We start from the raw sequence: 16834 nt of genomic DNA on the forward strand, positions 1-16834 counted from the left end.
AAGGTGCCCAAATGTTTTTTCATCTTGGCAAAATCTCATATTTGGTCTTTTTTGTTTTCTTTTGAATGGAACCTATCTCCTTTATTATTTTGGCGCTATCTTGTGGCAGCAACCATGTCGAAACAAGTGGAGGAGTTTGATTTTGACAGGATTAGTGCTCGGAAGGGTTTGAAGTTTGGACAGCTTTTGTTGAGAGCAAAAAAAAAAAAAAAAGATCCATCACAAAATCCTCACGTTCATCGATCACAAAATCTTCACGTTCATCAAAAATTTTGTCCACTCACAGAGTTTTGGTACTTATACAAAACCTTTAAAAAAAATAAAGTGCCGCTAAAACCTGTTAACAAATCACCACGCCGAGAATTAGGAAGGATCATGCCGGTGTAAGCTACACGTCGGCCATTAGCGCAGTGACACGTTGGGGTGGGGAGCATTGACTGGACGTCTCATGTGTCGCTTACGCAATCACCTCATCCAATTATGCGGAATCTTGAGACAGTTGTGTTGAAAACGGCACCATCTCCATTTACCAAACGCGACTCCGACGTCACCGTGCAAAAGTCTGCGATGAGACAGAGGCTGACGTCGGCCGGTCACGTTAGCAATTTAGCCTTTCGAGTTTAGGTGGCGAGTTAGGCTTTGAAGCCACGCCCAAATTCACCAGCCCCGAGTCTTTGGCGTGAAAAAGTGAAACAAGAAAATGCGGCTGTCCGCCTGTGCGTGCGACGGCCGCGCTTCAACAATGTCGAGCGGCGGGCCTCAGTGGCAGGGGTCAAAGGGCAACTCGGCCAGGCCGCCGTGGAGCTCCAGGCCCTCCTGCTCCCACGACGCCACGTCGCCCAGTAGGTGGGCCCCGCACGACGCCTGTGCGTAGATCTCGGACGGCGTCAGGACACGAGACCACACGTGCACGTCCGACAGTTGGCCGGCGAATGACTGCGTCACGTCAAAGCGGCCGCCCATGGTGTCCTGCGTGAAAAGACGGTAATCCCAAATAGCATTTTTGCTAGCATTAGCATGATAGCGTTAATGATGTCTGTCTCACCTGCTCTTGTCCAAGAAGAAACATCCCTCCTGGTTTGACAGCGTGCCAGGCTGCCAGGTTCTGACCCGATCCTTTTCTGGTTCCATCCTGGTACACCTCCCAGACGCCGTCCCGCGTGGCCCACGTCACGCACACGTGGTGCCATTTGCCGTCAGCCACCGTGATGGGCAGAGTCACCGCCTGTCGGGTAACATTTTCTTTGCACTTGAGCATTACCGAACGTAGTCGCACCCAAGTTATTTCCATTCTATTTATCGGTGTCGTGCTAGCATGCTTATTAGCATATTAGGATTTCGCATTTATTACATTAGCAGTCGTTGAGCCAGCCATATGTTTTGTTGGTATGTTTATCTACATTCCGTGAGCCGGTGGAGCTGCTTCGACCACCCGCACCGACGTTCGTAGTTAGCCTCAAATGTCAGGCTCTTATTTGCTAGCAGTTAGAAGCTAATTTGAAAGGCCGTCAAAAAGGGACTGTGATGGACAACCTGGTCGTTGAGTAGCAGCTCCATGGGATCGGCGCCCCACTCGATTAGCACCAGCTCGTTGGCCTGGCCCGGCACAGCGTAGGAGAAGGGCGTGCCCACCCCGGGCCCGGCGCCAGTGCCCGCCTTCAGACGCAGGCAAACACTTAGGGCGAAGAGCTCGCTCGCTGGCGAGCGCTTCATCCTGGCGTACAGATAGTTGGTCCTCATGGGAAAGTCCAGCAGGAAGGCACCGGCGCTCTTGAGCTTCTTGTGACCTCCTGCCAACACCGGCGGGTCACATCTCATATGTTATACATGTTTCTGTGATCCTGCACTTGGAGTTAGCAATTTAGGAGCACTCTCTCCATCATTTGACAAATGAAGCCATTGCTCGAGTAAGGTGCAGCAGAAAACAATGCAGGGCCAGAAATATTTTGCTTCGTCACCAAATGTCCCAAACATTTTGTGAGGAGCGTTTGTGTAACGCTAACATGCTAACTCACCGTGATGCAACTGGCTGAGGACGGATTCCAGTTTGCCGTGTTCGCTGTGACGCGCGCTTGTCTCTTTGTTGCTAAAAGGAAGGCGTCGAGGAAGGTGACGGTAGTCGCCGTGGTGGTCGTCGTGGTGGTCGCCGTGGTAATCGCCGTGGTGGTCGCCGTGGTGGTCACCGCGATGGTTAGCGTAGCGAACGGAATGGCGTCTATCACCGTGCCAGTCGTAGTGAAGGTCGTGATGGCGAGTGTGGTGTTCGCCGTGGTGGTCGTAGTGGCGACTCCCGTGGTGACCGCTATGGTGGTCATCGTGGCGACCGTTTCCGTGGCGGTCATCGTGATGATCGGCGTGGTGGTTATCGTGGTTGAGGTCCTCATGGTGGTCATCGTGGTGGTTGTCACGGTGATGGGGGTCACCGTGGTGGTCGTCGTGGTGGTCGTCGTGGTGGTCGTCGTGGTGGTCCCTGTAGTAAATGCGCAGCTGCTCCTCCAGAGCGTTGATCTTGCGCTGGAGGAGTTCTCTCAAGGAGCTAGAGTAGGAGCTGGATGAATTCCTCGCCTGCACACGCAAGCACCAAGACACTTTTAGGTTTTTGATCAACGCGACCTCCGATAAAAATCTTGTCTCCTTTGTCGCTGCAACTGAGGTGCCTTCACGTAAGGCTTGCCTTCATTTTTATCTTGCTTGTCTGACTTCCTCCCACGGCTCATCAATATCTTGGATTTGGAAACTTTGTTCCCCTTGTGAGCATGGAGGAGACAGAAAATGGACGGCCATGTTGCTTTTGAGTCTCCTTGGCTTGCCCTCGTCTTCCTCACCCGAAAATCCGGCTTTGTTCCCTGCCAGCGCATGCTGCGATTAATAGCCCCATCAAGCGGGATTTAGCTAATTGGCCGCGGCATCAGCTTGCGCCCCCTCGTGGTGAGAAGAGGGAGCAATGGAGGAGTCAATCCTGGCTTGGCTTCAAGTTTGCCCCTAACCTTTGGGTGGGATCTCACCGCATTTGTGGCACTTGAGCCGATTGGCAGACCTTGAGAGCTACCTATGAGACTAAAATCTCGTCGACTGGGCTGGAGAAGTGATTTGTGTGGGACGTGACATTTCTAAGGCGGATTTGTGATGTGACTTACCTGCAGGTTCTCCAGACGCTCCTTCAGCGTCTGAAGGGTCTTGCCGGTCTGCTCCGGCGAGAAGGAGTCGTGTTTGCCACGTGAATCCCAGTGATGGGGGTCCGAGCCGTGGCCGCCGTGGGAGAAGCGGTGATCGCTGCTGTGATAAAAGCCGTGGTGCGAAGCGTGGCCATCGGGATGGCTGTCGTGGTGACTTCCTTGATGGCCATCGTGATGGTTGTCGTGATGATCATCGTGATGGTTGACGTGGTGATTGTCGTGATGGTTGACGTGGTGACTTTCCTCGTGGTCGTCGTGATGGTTGACGTGGTGATTGTCATGATGTTTGTTGCGGTGGCCATTGCTGTGGTGGCCACCAAAGCCCTCGCACAAGGTGAGCTTCGCAGTAAGCTCTCTGATGGTCTCGCGCTGGTCGAGGATGGTCTCCTTCTGTCTGACCAGACTCTCGCGGAGGTGGAGGATGGTGGCTTTGGCTTCATCCGAGATCAGAACTCTGCCGTTGTGGCTCTTGGCGCCGGGCCCGTGGGAGGCGCCGGGCCCGTGGGAGGCGCCGGGCCCGTGGGGGACGCTGGGTGGGGAGTAGCAGCTGGGGTCTGCGTCTGGCGGAATGGGAATGCAAACAAATTTGGGGGCGGCGCTGTAGTCGTGCTCCGGGCCGAGGGAACTCGCCGAAGCTTCAGAACGGGACAGGAAGTAGCAGACGACTAGCGAGCGCAAAGCGAGGATGACGACGGATGTGCCGGCGGTCTCCAAGCCCGGATGAGCGATGTCTCTCGCCGTGTCGGATTTTGCGCCAAAGGACTCCTTGACCGCTGCCCTCGAGGTCCCGCGATGCTTCATCTTTGCGGGAAACGACACCATGGATCATTTGGATTTGAAGATGTCGGGGTGAAACGTGACACCGGTGAACGCGATGACAGCGCCGGTCACAGAACGTCGTCTGCTCAGGAAGAGTCAAAGCAGGACCTCGACCATTGCACCGACGCACATCCGGCGTGGCGCCGAGCTTAACACAGATCTTCAGACATCCTTCCGCTGCGGTCGGAACAAACGTTTGGGCCCCGTCCAGCCAGGTGATTGGACTTGGCCCGGAGGACCTGCCGTGTTGGGCGGCCGAGGTTAATCCGTTTAAGTTTGCCCTCCAAACCATCAGATCCAAACACGACTCTGCATACAGGAGGTACATGACGAGACAGTTTTTATGCTCAGGTCCAGAACTACATGTTGACCTTTGAAAATATGGACGACCTGTCCAAACAACAGCATTAGCTCACAAGGAGCCGTTATAACAAGCATTACAACAAATGGCGTGATTGACATGGCACTTTTGAGTCAAAATAGTGAGAGGGGGGAAAAAAAAGGAAGCAACGTGCTTGCGCAATCATTTTATTCTTCTGTGCGTTCATGGAAAATAATTGGTGAGATTGTAATTTGTAAGAAGATTCTCAAATTGCTCACTAAAGTTTGGCGACCGGTGAGGAAAATACAGACTTACGTATGCGCTGTCCACACGCAGTCAGCGGAAGAGCTTCATCGGCGCGCCGCAACCAAGACACGGCTCCCGTTGTGTCTGCGCCGTTTTATTTCTTTTCAACGAACGTCCCGCAAATACAAGCAAATGTGCAGGCGAGCCTTCCCGCCTGCCTGCCTGCTTGCGAGCGGCTCGTCGGTCGGTTGGTCGTGCGACGCTGATCAGCTTGAGAAGGATTGCCGCCTTGAGCCGGATCAATTTCTCTCTCTCTCTCTCTCTCTCTCTCTCTCTCTCTCTCTCTTTCTCTTTCTCTTTCTCTATTTCTCTCTCTCTCTCCCCCCCCCCCCTCTTTTTTTCCCTGTCTTCTCTTTGAGAAGCTGAAGTTGATCACAGGGATGGAGGCGAGTGGGGTTAAGTTACACGGTGGGAGGTGGTGGGTGAATGGGGGGGGGTGCGTTTCCTGTGGTTTCGTTACCGGCACGGATGAATGACCGAGATGAACGAGATGAAATTTCCCCCAAACGCAGGAATGAGGAACGCACGTACGCGCAGAGACACAAATTGTGTCTACTAAATCAATAAGCGGGCTCGCATGTTGAAGGAAGCTCAAGCTTCAGCAAGAGAAACTCATGAAACGAACCGAGCAGGAGTCAAATTCAACATTTTTCACTCACTCATACTTGCACACACACACACACACACACACACACCTGCACACACACACACGCACACACAGCGGCCCCGCCCCCTGGGTATAAAATTGTGAAGCGGCTCGCTAGTGCAGAACAACATCATCATGTCGCCTTGGTGAGTAAACTCGGGCGGCGGGACCACCTGTAGCTCGCTAGCGACGACTTGTGATGCACAACAAGTCACCACAACGATAATGACCAATTGATGGATTGCTATTGATCAGCTATGTGCCGAGAGAGTAAATGCTGGGTGAAAAATGGACCATTTGTGCTCCTCAGGAACTTGATCTTGACGTCCTTGTTGATTGTCCTAGTAACGGCAGCGTGGACAGCTCCTGTGGAGGGTAAAGGCCAGAAAGAGACAAATTGGCGGTACGTCGGCGGATGACCACGTGCGAGACGTGTGCTTGTTTTCCAGAGCGGGAAGAGGCGGAACCCAGCGAAGAGGCGGACGGCGAGCAGTCCGAGGAGGACGAGGGTAGGCCGAGGCCCTTGGCCGTTTTGCTCATTTTGGCCCGAAAGCCGCGAGGCCCTTCCGAAGTGACAAAAAGTGCTAACTGAATGGAGAAGCTTCAAATGGGAAAGATTAGAACACGGGCACGGAAAGGTAGTTAAGGACGCTTGTGTGAAGATGGAGCGAGTGAGCCAGAGGTCGCTGGCCAAGGGCGTGTCAAAGAGGAATGGAAGGAAAATGCCCATGTGTCGTTTTCCTTTCAGACGATGACGACTCGACAAAGAAGGAGGGTGAGACCTTTCACCTCGTAACCAAAGTCGGGCCAAAGGGAATTCCACAATAAATTCAAGCCTTGAATCAAAGTGACCCTTTGTCAAGTTTTTAATTAAGCGCAGGAAACATGAGCAGCCTTCACCCAACCTCCGCTCTGCTCTTCGGCAGGACCCGCAGGTGCCCACCAGAGTGCGACGTGGGGGGCTTCAGGTAAGTCCACCCCAACCCCCCCAACCTGAAAAACCGGTTTGTTCCACATTAATCCTGCTAAAGGTCAGGGGTCTTATTTTCAGGCTGGCTGAAGCACTTTTCAAATTTCAAATATTTGGGGCCGCAAAACACGACGCCCGTGATCATCAACGATGCTTGCTTGCAGTTTTATCCCATTGATTATCATCCGGTTTACTTGACAGGTGTCAGGCCACATCCCGACGTCAGCGGTGAGTGAACGTCTAGGGAAGACCGAGCGAGCAGGTGGAAGCCGGCGACCCACACATCCGAAGCTGATGGCCGTTTGTAACACGGCAGGTGCTCAAGGAGCCCCGGTGGCCGCGGGAGAGTCGGGTGGACGAGCGGACACTTCCACAGGTACGAGTACGTGCGAGGATTTGGAAAGACAAAGAAAATAGAACAGTCCGGTCGTGTAAGAAACAACTGACGTCAATTAGAGTACATCAAAATGGACGCCTCATTTCTTGCGTGTCTGCAGACTCTGACGCCATGGACACGCGTTTAAACGGTGAATGCCCCCCCAATAAAAAAAAAAATCAACGACAAGGATTGGCAAACAATCAGCTCTCTTTCCTTATGTGCTTCAGCCGACGGGGAGAAGCCGTTGAACGGCGTGGGCGGAGACAAGGACGTGACAGGTGAGAAACGCGGGTGGGTGTCAACGGGGGGAAGAAAGTGAGATCTGTGATTGGTTGTCAGGGGCGCTGACGTCACTTGAAGGAGCGGCTTTTCACCCGCAGTACGCAGGTGAGTGGCTGGGCGGTTCTGTCACTAGGCGTCTTGTACGACTCACTCCAAGCGTTCTAATGCAGATGAAGAACGCTCGACTGAGTCGGACGTCACGGAGCGACAAGGCGAGCGCGCCTCTGACCGATGGCTCGGTACGCCTGCCACTGAGCGCGCCCATAGGGACGACTTGAGTACGTAAGGTCCCAAACAAAACACTCCATGATTTGATTTGGAAAGGGATAAAAACATCCTCTTGTGTTTCTCCATCAGCATCTTCCCCCTCCTCCTCCTCCTCCTCCTCCTCACATCACGCAGGTAATCACAACTCGCAAACAACTATCGTACTCCACTTTGATGCTGGATTGTGTTGAACAGGAAATGGCCGACAGACTCGGCCGCTGGATCAAGACGGAGGTAGGCAGGCGCCGCCACTAAGAACCGACGGCATGAGCTTCCCCGCAACGTTACTCTTGTGCGTGTCCCCGCAGTGACGGCTCAGCCGGGTCAACCTTCAGTGGAGCTTCACACTCAGCAAGTCGGTGAGCGGCGGACCCGGCCGGCGGCGACCGCTTTTGTCCTCCTTTCCACTTTGCCGCAGGAGATGAGCCGTCCACAGGAGCACAGCACAGGTAAACGTCAGCGTCACATCACAGCGTGCCTTGAGATACAAGCGACCCCTTCCCCCTCTAAATTTGAGAAACGAACCAATTTGATTACGGGCGCTGAAAAGGTGGAAGCCAACGCAATGAGAGTCCCAAAAAGCAACATAATGGAAAAATAGGAAAGAGGTGACAATGAAGCTTGTCAGAACCATCAACAACTCAATGGAAGCAAACCGCACCAAGAAGAAATTTGCCGTGAAAAATAAACCTCACCTCGACGAGTGACAATTCTTGACAGGCAGGCAGTGGTAGGTACAAAAGTTCAATTCATTCTTAGAGGCTCTTCTCGGAAGAACCCTGCTGTCAGCCGAAAAAAGCAGCAACCGTGGCAACACCTGCCGAAAATCGTCACTCCTTCATATACATGTGTACGCGCATTGTATACAAGTCGGTTATCTCAAGGCGCCACCATGTTACTCATTCTGTCACATAAATAATTATTACTATGATATAGTAATTGTATATTACACCTCACAGACTCGTCCGTACTCGTGCGCACCGGACCGACAGGGGGCGCTTTCGCGGACACTTTGCCATCAGGTACTCATGTGCGCGTCTGCGTGCGTGTCAATTTCCACGCTTTTCATCACTGTCACGTTTGACGATGCAGGCACACTGGCGTGGCGCACTGAAGCCGTTACCATGGCAACACACTCGCGTAAGTCCCTGCTGCTGTTTTGTGTACTTATGTCCAATTTTTGAGTTGCTGTCAAACAGTCGCTATCTTTGTGCATGTGTGTGCACTTAAGTCTTTTCAGAACCAACAGGAACATCCCTGGACTCCAGTGAGTTTAACACTTTTCATTTGGACTCCAATGTATGTTTACCTTTTGATTTGGTCCTGGAGTCAACCACCTTGCATAATCCAAACACCCGAACATCATCATATGGTGACATCATGTGACTTTGTTTTGTTACAGGTGGTGGGCGAGTGTCTGAAGACCCCCACAAAGCTGGTGAGTCTCAGAATGGCCACGTCAACAGTCGTCACCGCCGTGACATGTTGACCGTGATAATTGTGGTTTGCGCGCTGCCGGCACGGCTTGTTCCCCGCAGGTTCCGTCACTGAACAGTACGACGCTTGGGGTCAAGGTCCTGAAGGTGAGGCCTTCATCGCTCGCGCGACTGGCCGACGTAGCTGCGACGACTAACGTGCGGCACTGTTGTGTTTGTGCCAACAGCTGCGGAGAACATGGAACTGGAGGAAACCTGTTGACTTCCAATGCAAGCCTCAAGTTCGCTTTTCCCGCCGCCACCTCCAGTGTGCTGACCAATGGGAACGCCCCTTCGGCCGTGTTTAGGTCCTGCCCACCCACAGGCAGGGGAATCTTTGAAAATGTTGAATAGGATTTGTACACTGTGATCAATTTTAGAAGCAGGTGAACTTGACATTAAAATGTCTTTTAATGACTTTGCAAAAAAGTGTTTTGGTGTCCTTTGAACATCACTTTTACATCCCATTCTGACATCACCACCGGTGATTACTCACAGGCAGTCAAAACATGATTTAGTTAGGGCCCAAGGATGAAACAGTTGAGTTGTACAATAACAAAAACAAACATAATCAATGAATTCCTATGCACGGCAGCAAATTTCCCTTTAAATTGGGAAACGTTACTAAAGCTTAATTTTGCCTCGGAGCGATTGTGCGTGTGCGCGCATGAGTGACGGCCTGTCCACATGTCGGGCAGGTCACATGACACGCCATAAGGACTATGCACAAACAAGTTTAATGTGGATTTCCAGGGTAACAGAATAAATATGTGAGCAACGTTTCCAAAAAATATGCTATTCCTTGTGATAAAATAAAATCAACAAAAATAATGGCTGGCAAGTTGTCTGCATAGTAAAACTGCTACCCCTGACCACATTGTCGTCATGGTAATAGAGTAGTCCCTCCCTCCCTCCCGCCCTCGTCACGTCAGAGGTCAGAGGTCAGGTCAGCACTGAGGAAAGGCTCCTCCCCCAATTCCAGGAGCGACGGCAAGTCGGAATCGCCGCCTCCGACCGGGTCACTCATCTGCACTGGCGTGTACTGCACCAGCTGCTTTCCTGGACCAATCACATTGCAGAGCCACAAACGCTTAGTGCTCCGACGTGCCGTTGTCATCGCGTAGCAGTTGCGTGTGCCGTTACCTGTGTCGTCGCTTCCCTCAGCTCCTTTGGCCAAGTTGTCACACAGAAGCTAGCGACAAAAGACAACTTCTTTACTAGGAGCAAAGACGGCACACTGCACCAAAGTAGCCATTGTTGCAATGTCATCATCTCAAATATGAGGGCGAGTGAACGAACAGTTAGTGGCTCACACTCACAGTGTCCAAAGCATTGATGTCAAAGTCTCCTGGAGGACAGGAAGGGCTGAAGAACTGAATGCACAAAAGTTAAAGTGGCTGTGTGTTACTCACACATGCGCGCACAAGTGGATGAATGATTGCTCGCGCACGCAACGCACTCACCTCCATGAGTGGCGACGTGTCAAAAGTGAAGGTTTGGCTGTTGAGAATGTTCTGTAGGTTTTCCAGACCGTTGTCGATTGTCTCAATGTGATCGGACAGTTCTGATCTGAAACACACCGCGTGAGGACTGTTCTGCCGCAGAAGGGACGAGCTAGCCTCATACCTGTCGATACACGCGAGGGTCTGGCAGGTCTGCGCGGGGTCCGGGTTGGCGGTGGCCGGGCGGGTCCTGGGAGCTGAAGAGGAAGATTTGGGGGATTTTCAGCAAAGGCTTTGTGGAAAAGAAAGCGAACGCGGCCGACGGGTGCCGAGAGCGGCGCCCAAACTCAACTTGCCCGTCAGCGCGCCGGTGTCAGGCACGTCGCTGTCTTGGAGAATGGAGTCGATGAAGGTGGTGGGAGAAAGCGGCGTATCTCCGGACGTCGGCATGCTCGCCGCCACGTCGGAAGGAGCGGGCCCCTCCTCCTCGCCGCGCTCTCTGCGGGCGTCACGCCAGAGTGGACATTGTGCGGCGGTGGAAATGAAGCCGCGACACTGCAGCGCCGACCCTCACCTCGCTTCCATCCACTCGCTGATAGTATCCTGTGGCGGGGGCGTGGCCGGTTCCGTGATATCAGAGATGACGGGCCCGGAGCCGGCGGGGGATTCCAAGGAAAACGAGCGAGCGTATTTGGGCAGGGGTTGGGCGGAACCCGAGTCGTTGAGCATCAGCGGGCTGCGGACCGCGCAAACAAGTCAGACGTCAACTAGGACAAGTAGCAAAAAAAAAAAAAACACGCTGGAGAACAACTTGCAGTTTCCTCTTGACTCCCATGATCCTGTTGGACTGGACCAGTGACACCAGGAAGTGGATCAACTGCAGAGGGACGGAGGCGTAAATGATGTTTCCAAACAAGAGACTGTGGCGGCTATGGCGGCTTTACCTTGCTGACCATTTTCTGCTGTTTAGCATGCTTCTGTCTCAGACATACAACTTCCCTCCACAAAGCCTCGTTCTCACTGTAACACCAAAAGAGATTGGGTCGGGTCCGCCGCTGGCGCAAGAGCCACATGAGCTGGAAAACCCGTGAGGCGCCGGTGAAAGGCGGCCCAGCTCCGCTTTGGAGTTCTTACTGTTTCATGGCAATGATTTTGGAGTCTATGCTCTCCTGCTTTCCCTTCATGGCCTGCACGTCGCTCAGTAGTTTACTGACCTCGTGGGACGAGAGTTTGGCCTCTTCCGGACGCAGCGAAGACACCTGCTGCAGACGGCGGCGGCGGCATTGTCACGACAGCTGCCTTTTCCGGAACGGCGTACCTTCTCACGAGCGCCTCTTCGTACGTTGGTGACTTTGCGTTTGATGTTCTGCAGCAAGTGCTCTTGGCCTCTGACAAAGAACGGGTGTTGGAACTCCGTGTCGTCTTTCTCGGGTTTCAGCAGGCCGCCCTGCTCCAGGTGGACCACCTTGCGGAAGCCATCTTGAGGGAGAAAAGCGAGGAGCGCACACGTAAGGCAAAACTCGGAGCTCAAAGGAAAGCGGCCGATTTTTTTACAAGCTCGTACTCACACATGTTGAGCTGCCGAATGAAGCTGGCCATGTTGTTGTGTTTGAAGAACTTGGGGAGAACCTCTTTGGAGAAGCGAGCTTGATCGTACACGTGGAAACTGGTTCCGCTCTGACATGGGTCAAACAAAAGGAAGAAAGTTGGGAAAGAGCCACAAGTTCATTGGTGTCTGTTAGGACACCGGCTTGACGGCACACAGATAACTGACGAGGTGCCCTTGAGCCAAGCAATCTAACCCAGATGTCCAACCGGTACGTCAAATGGCCCACTGGGACGACGACCCCCTCCCCCCTTTCTATTGGACACAAAGTGCTTGTTCAGGATTGTCATTTGGTCCGACTGCGTTGGCTTCAAAAAAAAACTTCGGTACTTCCCTCGAGCAGCTAACAACACTTAGCGTTCCTGTAAGATATGCTCGGATAAACTAAGGTAAGCCGACCCAACGCTACACCGATGACGGCCGGACACTCTTGTGCCGAAGCTCCAGTGGTCAGAGCAAAACGAACAAGGTCGAGCCATTTTGTCGTACCGTGCTCCAGCAGATGAGCGGCTCTGTTTCGGGGTCTTCCAACAAAGTCCAGAGTTTGCTGAGGAAGGCCGGGACGTTGTTGGCTGCCATTAGCGAACCTTCCACCGAACTTCCCGCGTACTCCATCGACAGGAGTAAAGGCGTCCCGCAACTAACTCAGCAGCGACCCAGATTGCTCGGGCCACTTCTTCTGTCGGTACTCTTCGATAGTTTCTATCCAAAGCCACAAACAAAACGCAAGTCCACGACTGTGGAAAATTCCAAACAAGCAACTACGCAGCACCAACAACGTCGCGCTGTGATGACGTCATCAAAAGCCCCGACAGGTCTTTTCAAAATAATGGCGCGATACAAATAATGTGCACAAAGTGTCACGACTGCAAATTTGAGACAGTGGGTGTTACGTCATCGACTCGCCGCCATGTTGAAACTGCGTCACTTGTTTTGCTGAAGATGACACTAAATATCAAGTCATCCCATACTTAGGTCCAAGTTCAAGCATTTATGACAATCAGAGTGGGTTACCACAAGCACACACAGGCTGACATGATGATGGTATCCAAAGGGAAAATGACATTTTGGACAGCCGAGTTGAAAATGTCGCCTCGGCTTTGAACCATCGTGTCAAACACAAAGGTGAGCCTGCTTGTCGTACAGTTCTCCACTTTCTGAGTTAGGAGAGCACCGTGTCATCGATCCAAGTGACGGAAAGCCCATTCGTTAGCGGCTCCCTCAACCGACGCGTTGCCCGACGTCCCAGCTTCCACTGCCTCCATGTTGGAATCCACTCGCAAGTGGTAAAGTAAATGCCGGCCAGGACTCGGCCTCCTTTGCTAGCAAGTGGCCTTGCATTATCCTTTCACGTGGCAGGAGAGGACTAAAATCATTATTGACCCTCTTTTCTGAAACGTTCTGCCTCGGTCACACGACCAGGAAGCTTTATTAGCAGTGCCATCAGAGTTTTGGGCCAAAGTCTGACTATGGACAATGAACACACGAAAATGACGTCATCGAGTGGGGGTCTGTGGGTCTCGAGCTTTTTTTGCATCAATGTTTGTATGGCAAGTTGGTGCTGCTAGATGGACTCGATCTGTCGGCGGACTTTCTCTGAGGCGAGGCGGTCCAACCGGCGCTGACGCAGGACCACCGAGACGGCCGACAACGCTGTCACGGACAACACGGCCGCTTCAAACTTCCAGAAGAGACGTTCCTCCATGACGGCCGAGCGGCAGCTGAGATGGTCAAAGAGAAGATGAGATGAGAAAATCTCTTGGTGCGCCCCAAACGTGGGCTGCGCGGCGACCGGGTCAGACCTTTTGTATTCGTCCCGGTTGGATTTGGTGCAGTTGACCTTCTCCACGTAGCCCGTCTGACCACACGCTGGCCTCGTCTTCTGAACACCAAGGCAAACGTTAGTGCGCGGGCGCCACGTTAGTTAGCGGCTACGTTGGCCACTAGCTCACGTGGCGAGAACGAATCCACGTACCGCCTGGAAGGCGTCACACTGCAAGCATTCTGTCGTCACCACATAGTCCTCCAGCAGCCAGCAGGGGGTGACGCTGACCTTGACGGCTACGTGTAACAGACGAAGCAGCTTAACGGGTGTGGGAGCAGTAAAGGCAAAAACACCGACATGTGGTGGAAACTGAAGCAGCCTCAAATTTAATCATTCCTAATCAACAATGCAAAATAAATTGGGATCTAATCAGATCAGATGTGATTCATTGACGGAGTCGTAAATTCAACAACTTGGTAGGCGTTTACCTGCAAGTTTGTCTTCAGCCAGCAAGGCGGCTCCAAAAACTCTGCAAGGCAAGCGTCACAATGAGCCAACGACGGAGCGATGGAGCGGCTGGGCAACGTGAGCGGCCGAGCACCCACCTGAGAGCCACCAGGCCCCAAAAGAGCGCGTGCAGGGCCAGCACGCGAGGGCGGCAACATGCCAGCGGCACGCGCCAGCAAGCGCTTTCCATCACGCCGATGCTGAAACAGGGTCAAAGGGCGTCACACATTCGTACGTAGACGCCGTATTCACGTGTGACTCTGATGTCCATATCGGATATGGTGAGGGACGGCCATCAGTGAAGGTGGGAGGCTCTTTCTCATGCCGTTTGGACAGATTAGCAAAAATTGCCCCGTCACCTGGTGGCATTTAGCACAACGGCATTTTAGTCGCTTGAAACTTGCAAATAAACAAAAGTTTGCAGCGCATTAATAAGATCAACAATCAATTGCTTGATTTTTGTTTTGTTTCACTCAACATATTAAATAAGCAAGTTGTTCATTTCATCGTTTGTTATGAATGAAATTTGTACTGGGCAGCGTCAGTGAACTTTGTGTGGTTCTCTAGTCACAAAATGGCCTGCATGTGATCCTGTATAAGTGTTGTGGTCGCTACAAAAACTGAAGATGCGTACCAAGATATAGATTGACATTGTGCCTTATACTAAAAAGCTTATCATGTTAACAATTGGAACGCACAGATTAAACAACTTGCATGAGCCGAGTCACAGAACCTTTTCTCGTTGTGCAGCAAGCGCTTCATTTCTCTCAATTATCTTATAACTCCCACGTTGCTCCACCGTTGTCTGTTTTAGTGTGTGTTAAATTTGTTTTTTGTTTTTTAACTTTTTCTACATCACTTTGGGAGCTCAGTCCATTGACAGTTGTCACATCCAATATGGCGTACGCGCTAACGTATAGCACCTCAACGAGACGTCCAAATATTTCGCCAACGTTTCAAAGATTGAATCGTCAAAACCTGACGCAGTAACTTTTGAATTACGTTTACCCCTCCTAAACTAACAAGGTGACGCCATTGGCGACATAGGTAACGTTTGAAATGCTCATGCTAGAAGTTAGCCTTGTAACAGATGCTAGCTTTTGCTTAGTTAGCTCACTCACCGTCATCGACGGGTCGCGGGCCCGGTAGTCATTTGAGCACCCAGTCAAGAGCGCACTTTTCAAACGTAAACTCGAGTCAACGACCGAAAGTGACGACGTCTACCGATTTTTGTTGTTGTTGCTTATTTACGACGACAACTCCAACAAGATGTTGAGCCCAAAGTCTCCGTAATGGCTGCAGCAGGATGTCCCTCACTAACCCTTCATAATTAAAGCTAACACTCACAATTCGTGGGTTGGTGGAAGAAAAAAAATTAACAATTTGCACGACAAACGTACAACTCACCGATTATTTGTATTTCAATCGAGCATATCTATTATCCCTTTCCCATAAAATCTAAATTATCAATTGGATAGGAGTGCTGCACTTTATTTTGAAATCCACGTTTTAGCGGATTTTGCGACGTGACCGTCGCCTACGTCAACACCATTATTACGAAACGTTAAAAAAAATCTCCATCCATCCATCCATCCATCCATCCATCCATCCATCCATCCATCCATCCATCCATCCATCCATCCATTTTCTGAACCGCTTACAATTAATTAATCAATGTGTAAATATCCTTATTATTTTATATCATTTATCTTGTCAATCAATGTGTAAATACTCTTAATAATTTATACAAACATAGTTGCTCCATCAGAGCACTGACACTGTAATGTTGAAATGTTCCTCCTCGTCATCATCGTCACAAATATTGACGATCAAAAATGACGGCAGCTCGAAACTCACGCGACACAAGTTGTTTTCTTTGTCACGGCAAACAACAAAACATGTACCCCAAACCAGATCTCGCTGCCATCAGAATCAGCGCATCGCTTTTCAGTCAAACAGCAACAACAAGAAAATGTTTGCTGGGCAATAAATTTGAAGGAATGATTGGCGGCAGGAATTGAGTCGACACGGCGGTCAGATGCTGCGAATGAAGACTCGCGAACACTTGGACCCTGTCGGACATGGGCACACCTGGCCACTCTGATCCCAGCCCTGGCTCCGCCCCCACCAGCAGAAGTTGGCTTTGTGACACTGCGAACAAACCGCTAGCATGTTAGGCCCTGCGGTGCCGGCGAGAAAGCTCCAAATATTTACCAGGTAACTGAAGCGACGCCTCCTCAGGCGGCGACAAAGTCCGGGAAGTCGTCGAAAGTTGTCACGATGACCCGTCTCGAAACCCGACCGGATGTCGTCGAGGTGACGTCCGGTGATGGTGCGCCGCGTTACTGCTTCGACCTGGCACGACTGACCAAAAACGTTACAGCCTCCCCGAGCTGGCTCGACAAGATGGCCGCCCGAGGGTGTGCGTGGCCTACCTCCGTGGGCAGGCTGCATATGGCCCCCCGCAAACACCACCCGGCCAGCAGGAGCGCAAGTAGCGTGCTTGTCTTCATCTGCCGCTGCTTGTACGCCGTCTGAACATCCGGCCGGCCGACAAAAAATGACAAAACAGACGAGTAATCCTCTTAGGTTGCTGAGAGTCACGTGACCGCTCATCTCAATCATCTTTATCGCCGTTCTCCAAATCCATCAATGGTCTAAAATAACAAACATTCAACGCAAAAGACACAAAAAGCATCATGTCGACAACATCGACAAACAAAAATCGACGTATAGCTGTGCTATTTTTTTTTATACATCACCACCTGCACGCATGCACGCACACACACTTTAATAAGATTAACAGATTTTCATAGCCTGCAGCTCGTAGAGGTTTAGCGCTGCTAAATGTAGCTAATGCTAACACAAGTTG

At 51.6% G+C, this 16834-nt stretch overlaps 5 protein-coding genes across 12 annotated transcripts; 1 reads left to right on the forward strand and 4 right to left on the reverse strand.

Annotated features, from left to right (window-relative positions):
- Positions 1-759: 759 nt before the first annotated feature.
- Positions 760-3998, reverse strand: LOC147041242 (uncharacterized). The gene is given in 5 exon segments (XM_085901019.1): positions 760-969; positions 1046-1225; positions 1534-1841; positions 2016-2565; positions 3138-3998. Coding segments are annotated over 5 exon segments (2109 nt in total).
- A 1406-nt stretch (positions 3999-5404) lies between these two features.
- Positions 5405-9071, forward strand: LOC147041243 (uncharacterized). Its single transcript, XM_085901532.1, has 19 exons — positions 5405-5415; positions 5580-5644; positions 5719-5778; positions 6196-6237; positions 6441-6467; positions 6556-6615; positions 6737-6766; positions 6846-6896; positions 6958-7005; positions 7071-7178; positions 7258-7302; positions 7363-7401; positions 7476-7616; positions 8127-8189; positions 8260-8307; positions 8399-8434; positions 8570-8605; positions 8706-8750; positions 8831-9071. The coding sequence occupies exons 1-19, from the start codon at positions 5405-5407 to the stop codon at positions 8863-8865; spliced, it is 990 nt and encodes a 329-aa protein (XP_085757658.1). The 3' UTR covers positions 8866-9071.
- hsf1 (heat shock transcription factor 1) lies at positions 9025-12935 on the reverse strand. 4 transcript variants are annotated; one of them, XM_085900871.1, is made up of 13 exons: positions 12180-12935; positions 11653-11761; positions 11427-11563; positions 11219-11343; positions 11029-11104; positions 10900-10961; positions 10659-10820; positions 10441-10583; positions 10269-10341; positions 10106-10211; positions 9962-10015; positions 9786-9834; positions 9025-9701 (listed from the first exon to the last, which is right to left on the reverse strand). In XM_085900871.1, the coding sequence occupies exons 1-13, from the start codon at positions 12303-12305 to the stop codon at positions 9571-9573; spliced, it is 1353 nt and encodes a 450-aa protein (XP_085756997.1). In that variant the 5' UTR covers positions 12306-12935; the 3' UTR covers positions 9025-9570. The 4 variants fall into 4 exon arrangements, with proteins under 4 accessions (XP_085756997.1, XP_085756998.1, XP_085756996.1 ...); XM_085900872.1 differs by having other exon boundaries at positions 9026-9701; positions 11038-11104; positions 11219-11346; XM_085900870.1 differs by having other exon boundaries at positions 9026-9701; positions 11219-11346.
- A 154-nt stretch (positions 12936-13089) lies between these two features.
- jtb (jumping translocation breakpoint) lies at positions 13090-15279 on the reverse strand. 5 transcript variants are annotated; one of them, XM_085900879.1, is made up of 6 exons: positions 15084-15279; positions 14061-14162; positions 13944-13984; positions 13666-13751; positions 13493-13572; positions 13090-13411 (listed from the first exon to the last, which is right to left on the reverse strand). In XM_085900879.1, exons 2-6 carry the CDS (start codon positions 14150-14152, stop codon positions 13255-13257), a joined length of 456 nt encoding a protein of 151 aa, XP_085757005.1. In that variant the 5' UTR covers positions 14153-14162; positions 15084-15279; the 3' UTR covers positions 13090-13254. The 5 variants fall into 5 exon arrangements, with proteins under 5 accessions (XP_085757005.1, XP_085757003.1, XP_085757002.1 ...); XM_085900877.1 differs by having other exon boundaries at positions 14061-14321; XM_085900876.1 differs by lacking the exon at positions 15084-15279 and adding an exon at positions 14696-15066 and having other exon boundaries at positions 13493-13569.
- A 368-nt stretch (positions 15280-15647) lies between these two features.
- Positions 15648-16627, reverse strand: LOC147041246 (uncharacterized). The gene is made up of 3 exons (XM_085900880.1): positions 16398-16627; positions 16177-16326; positions 15648-16113 (listed from the first exon to the last, which is right to left on the reverse strand). Exons 1-3 carry the CDS (start codon positions 16473-16475, stop codon positions 15997-15999), a joined length of 345 nt encoding a protein of 114 aa, XP_085757006.1. The 5' UTR covers positions 16476-16627; the 3' UTR covers positions 15648-15996.
- Between the last annotated feature and the right edge of the window lie 207 nt (positions 16628-16834).

The sequence above is a fragment of the Syngnathus leptorhynchus genome, chromosome 20 (assembly GCF_054491065.1).
Source record: "Syngnathus leptorhynchus isolate UIUO chromosome 20, UIUO_Slep, whole genome shotgun sequence".
Taxonomy (NCBI): Eukaryota; Metazoa; Chordata; class Actinopteri; order Syngnathiformes; family Syngnathidae; genus Syngnathus; species Syngnathus leptorhynchus.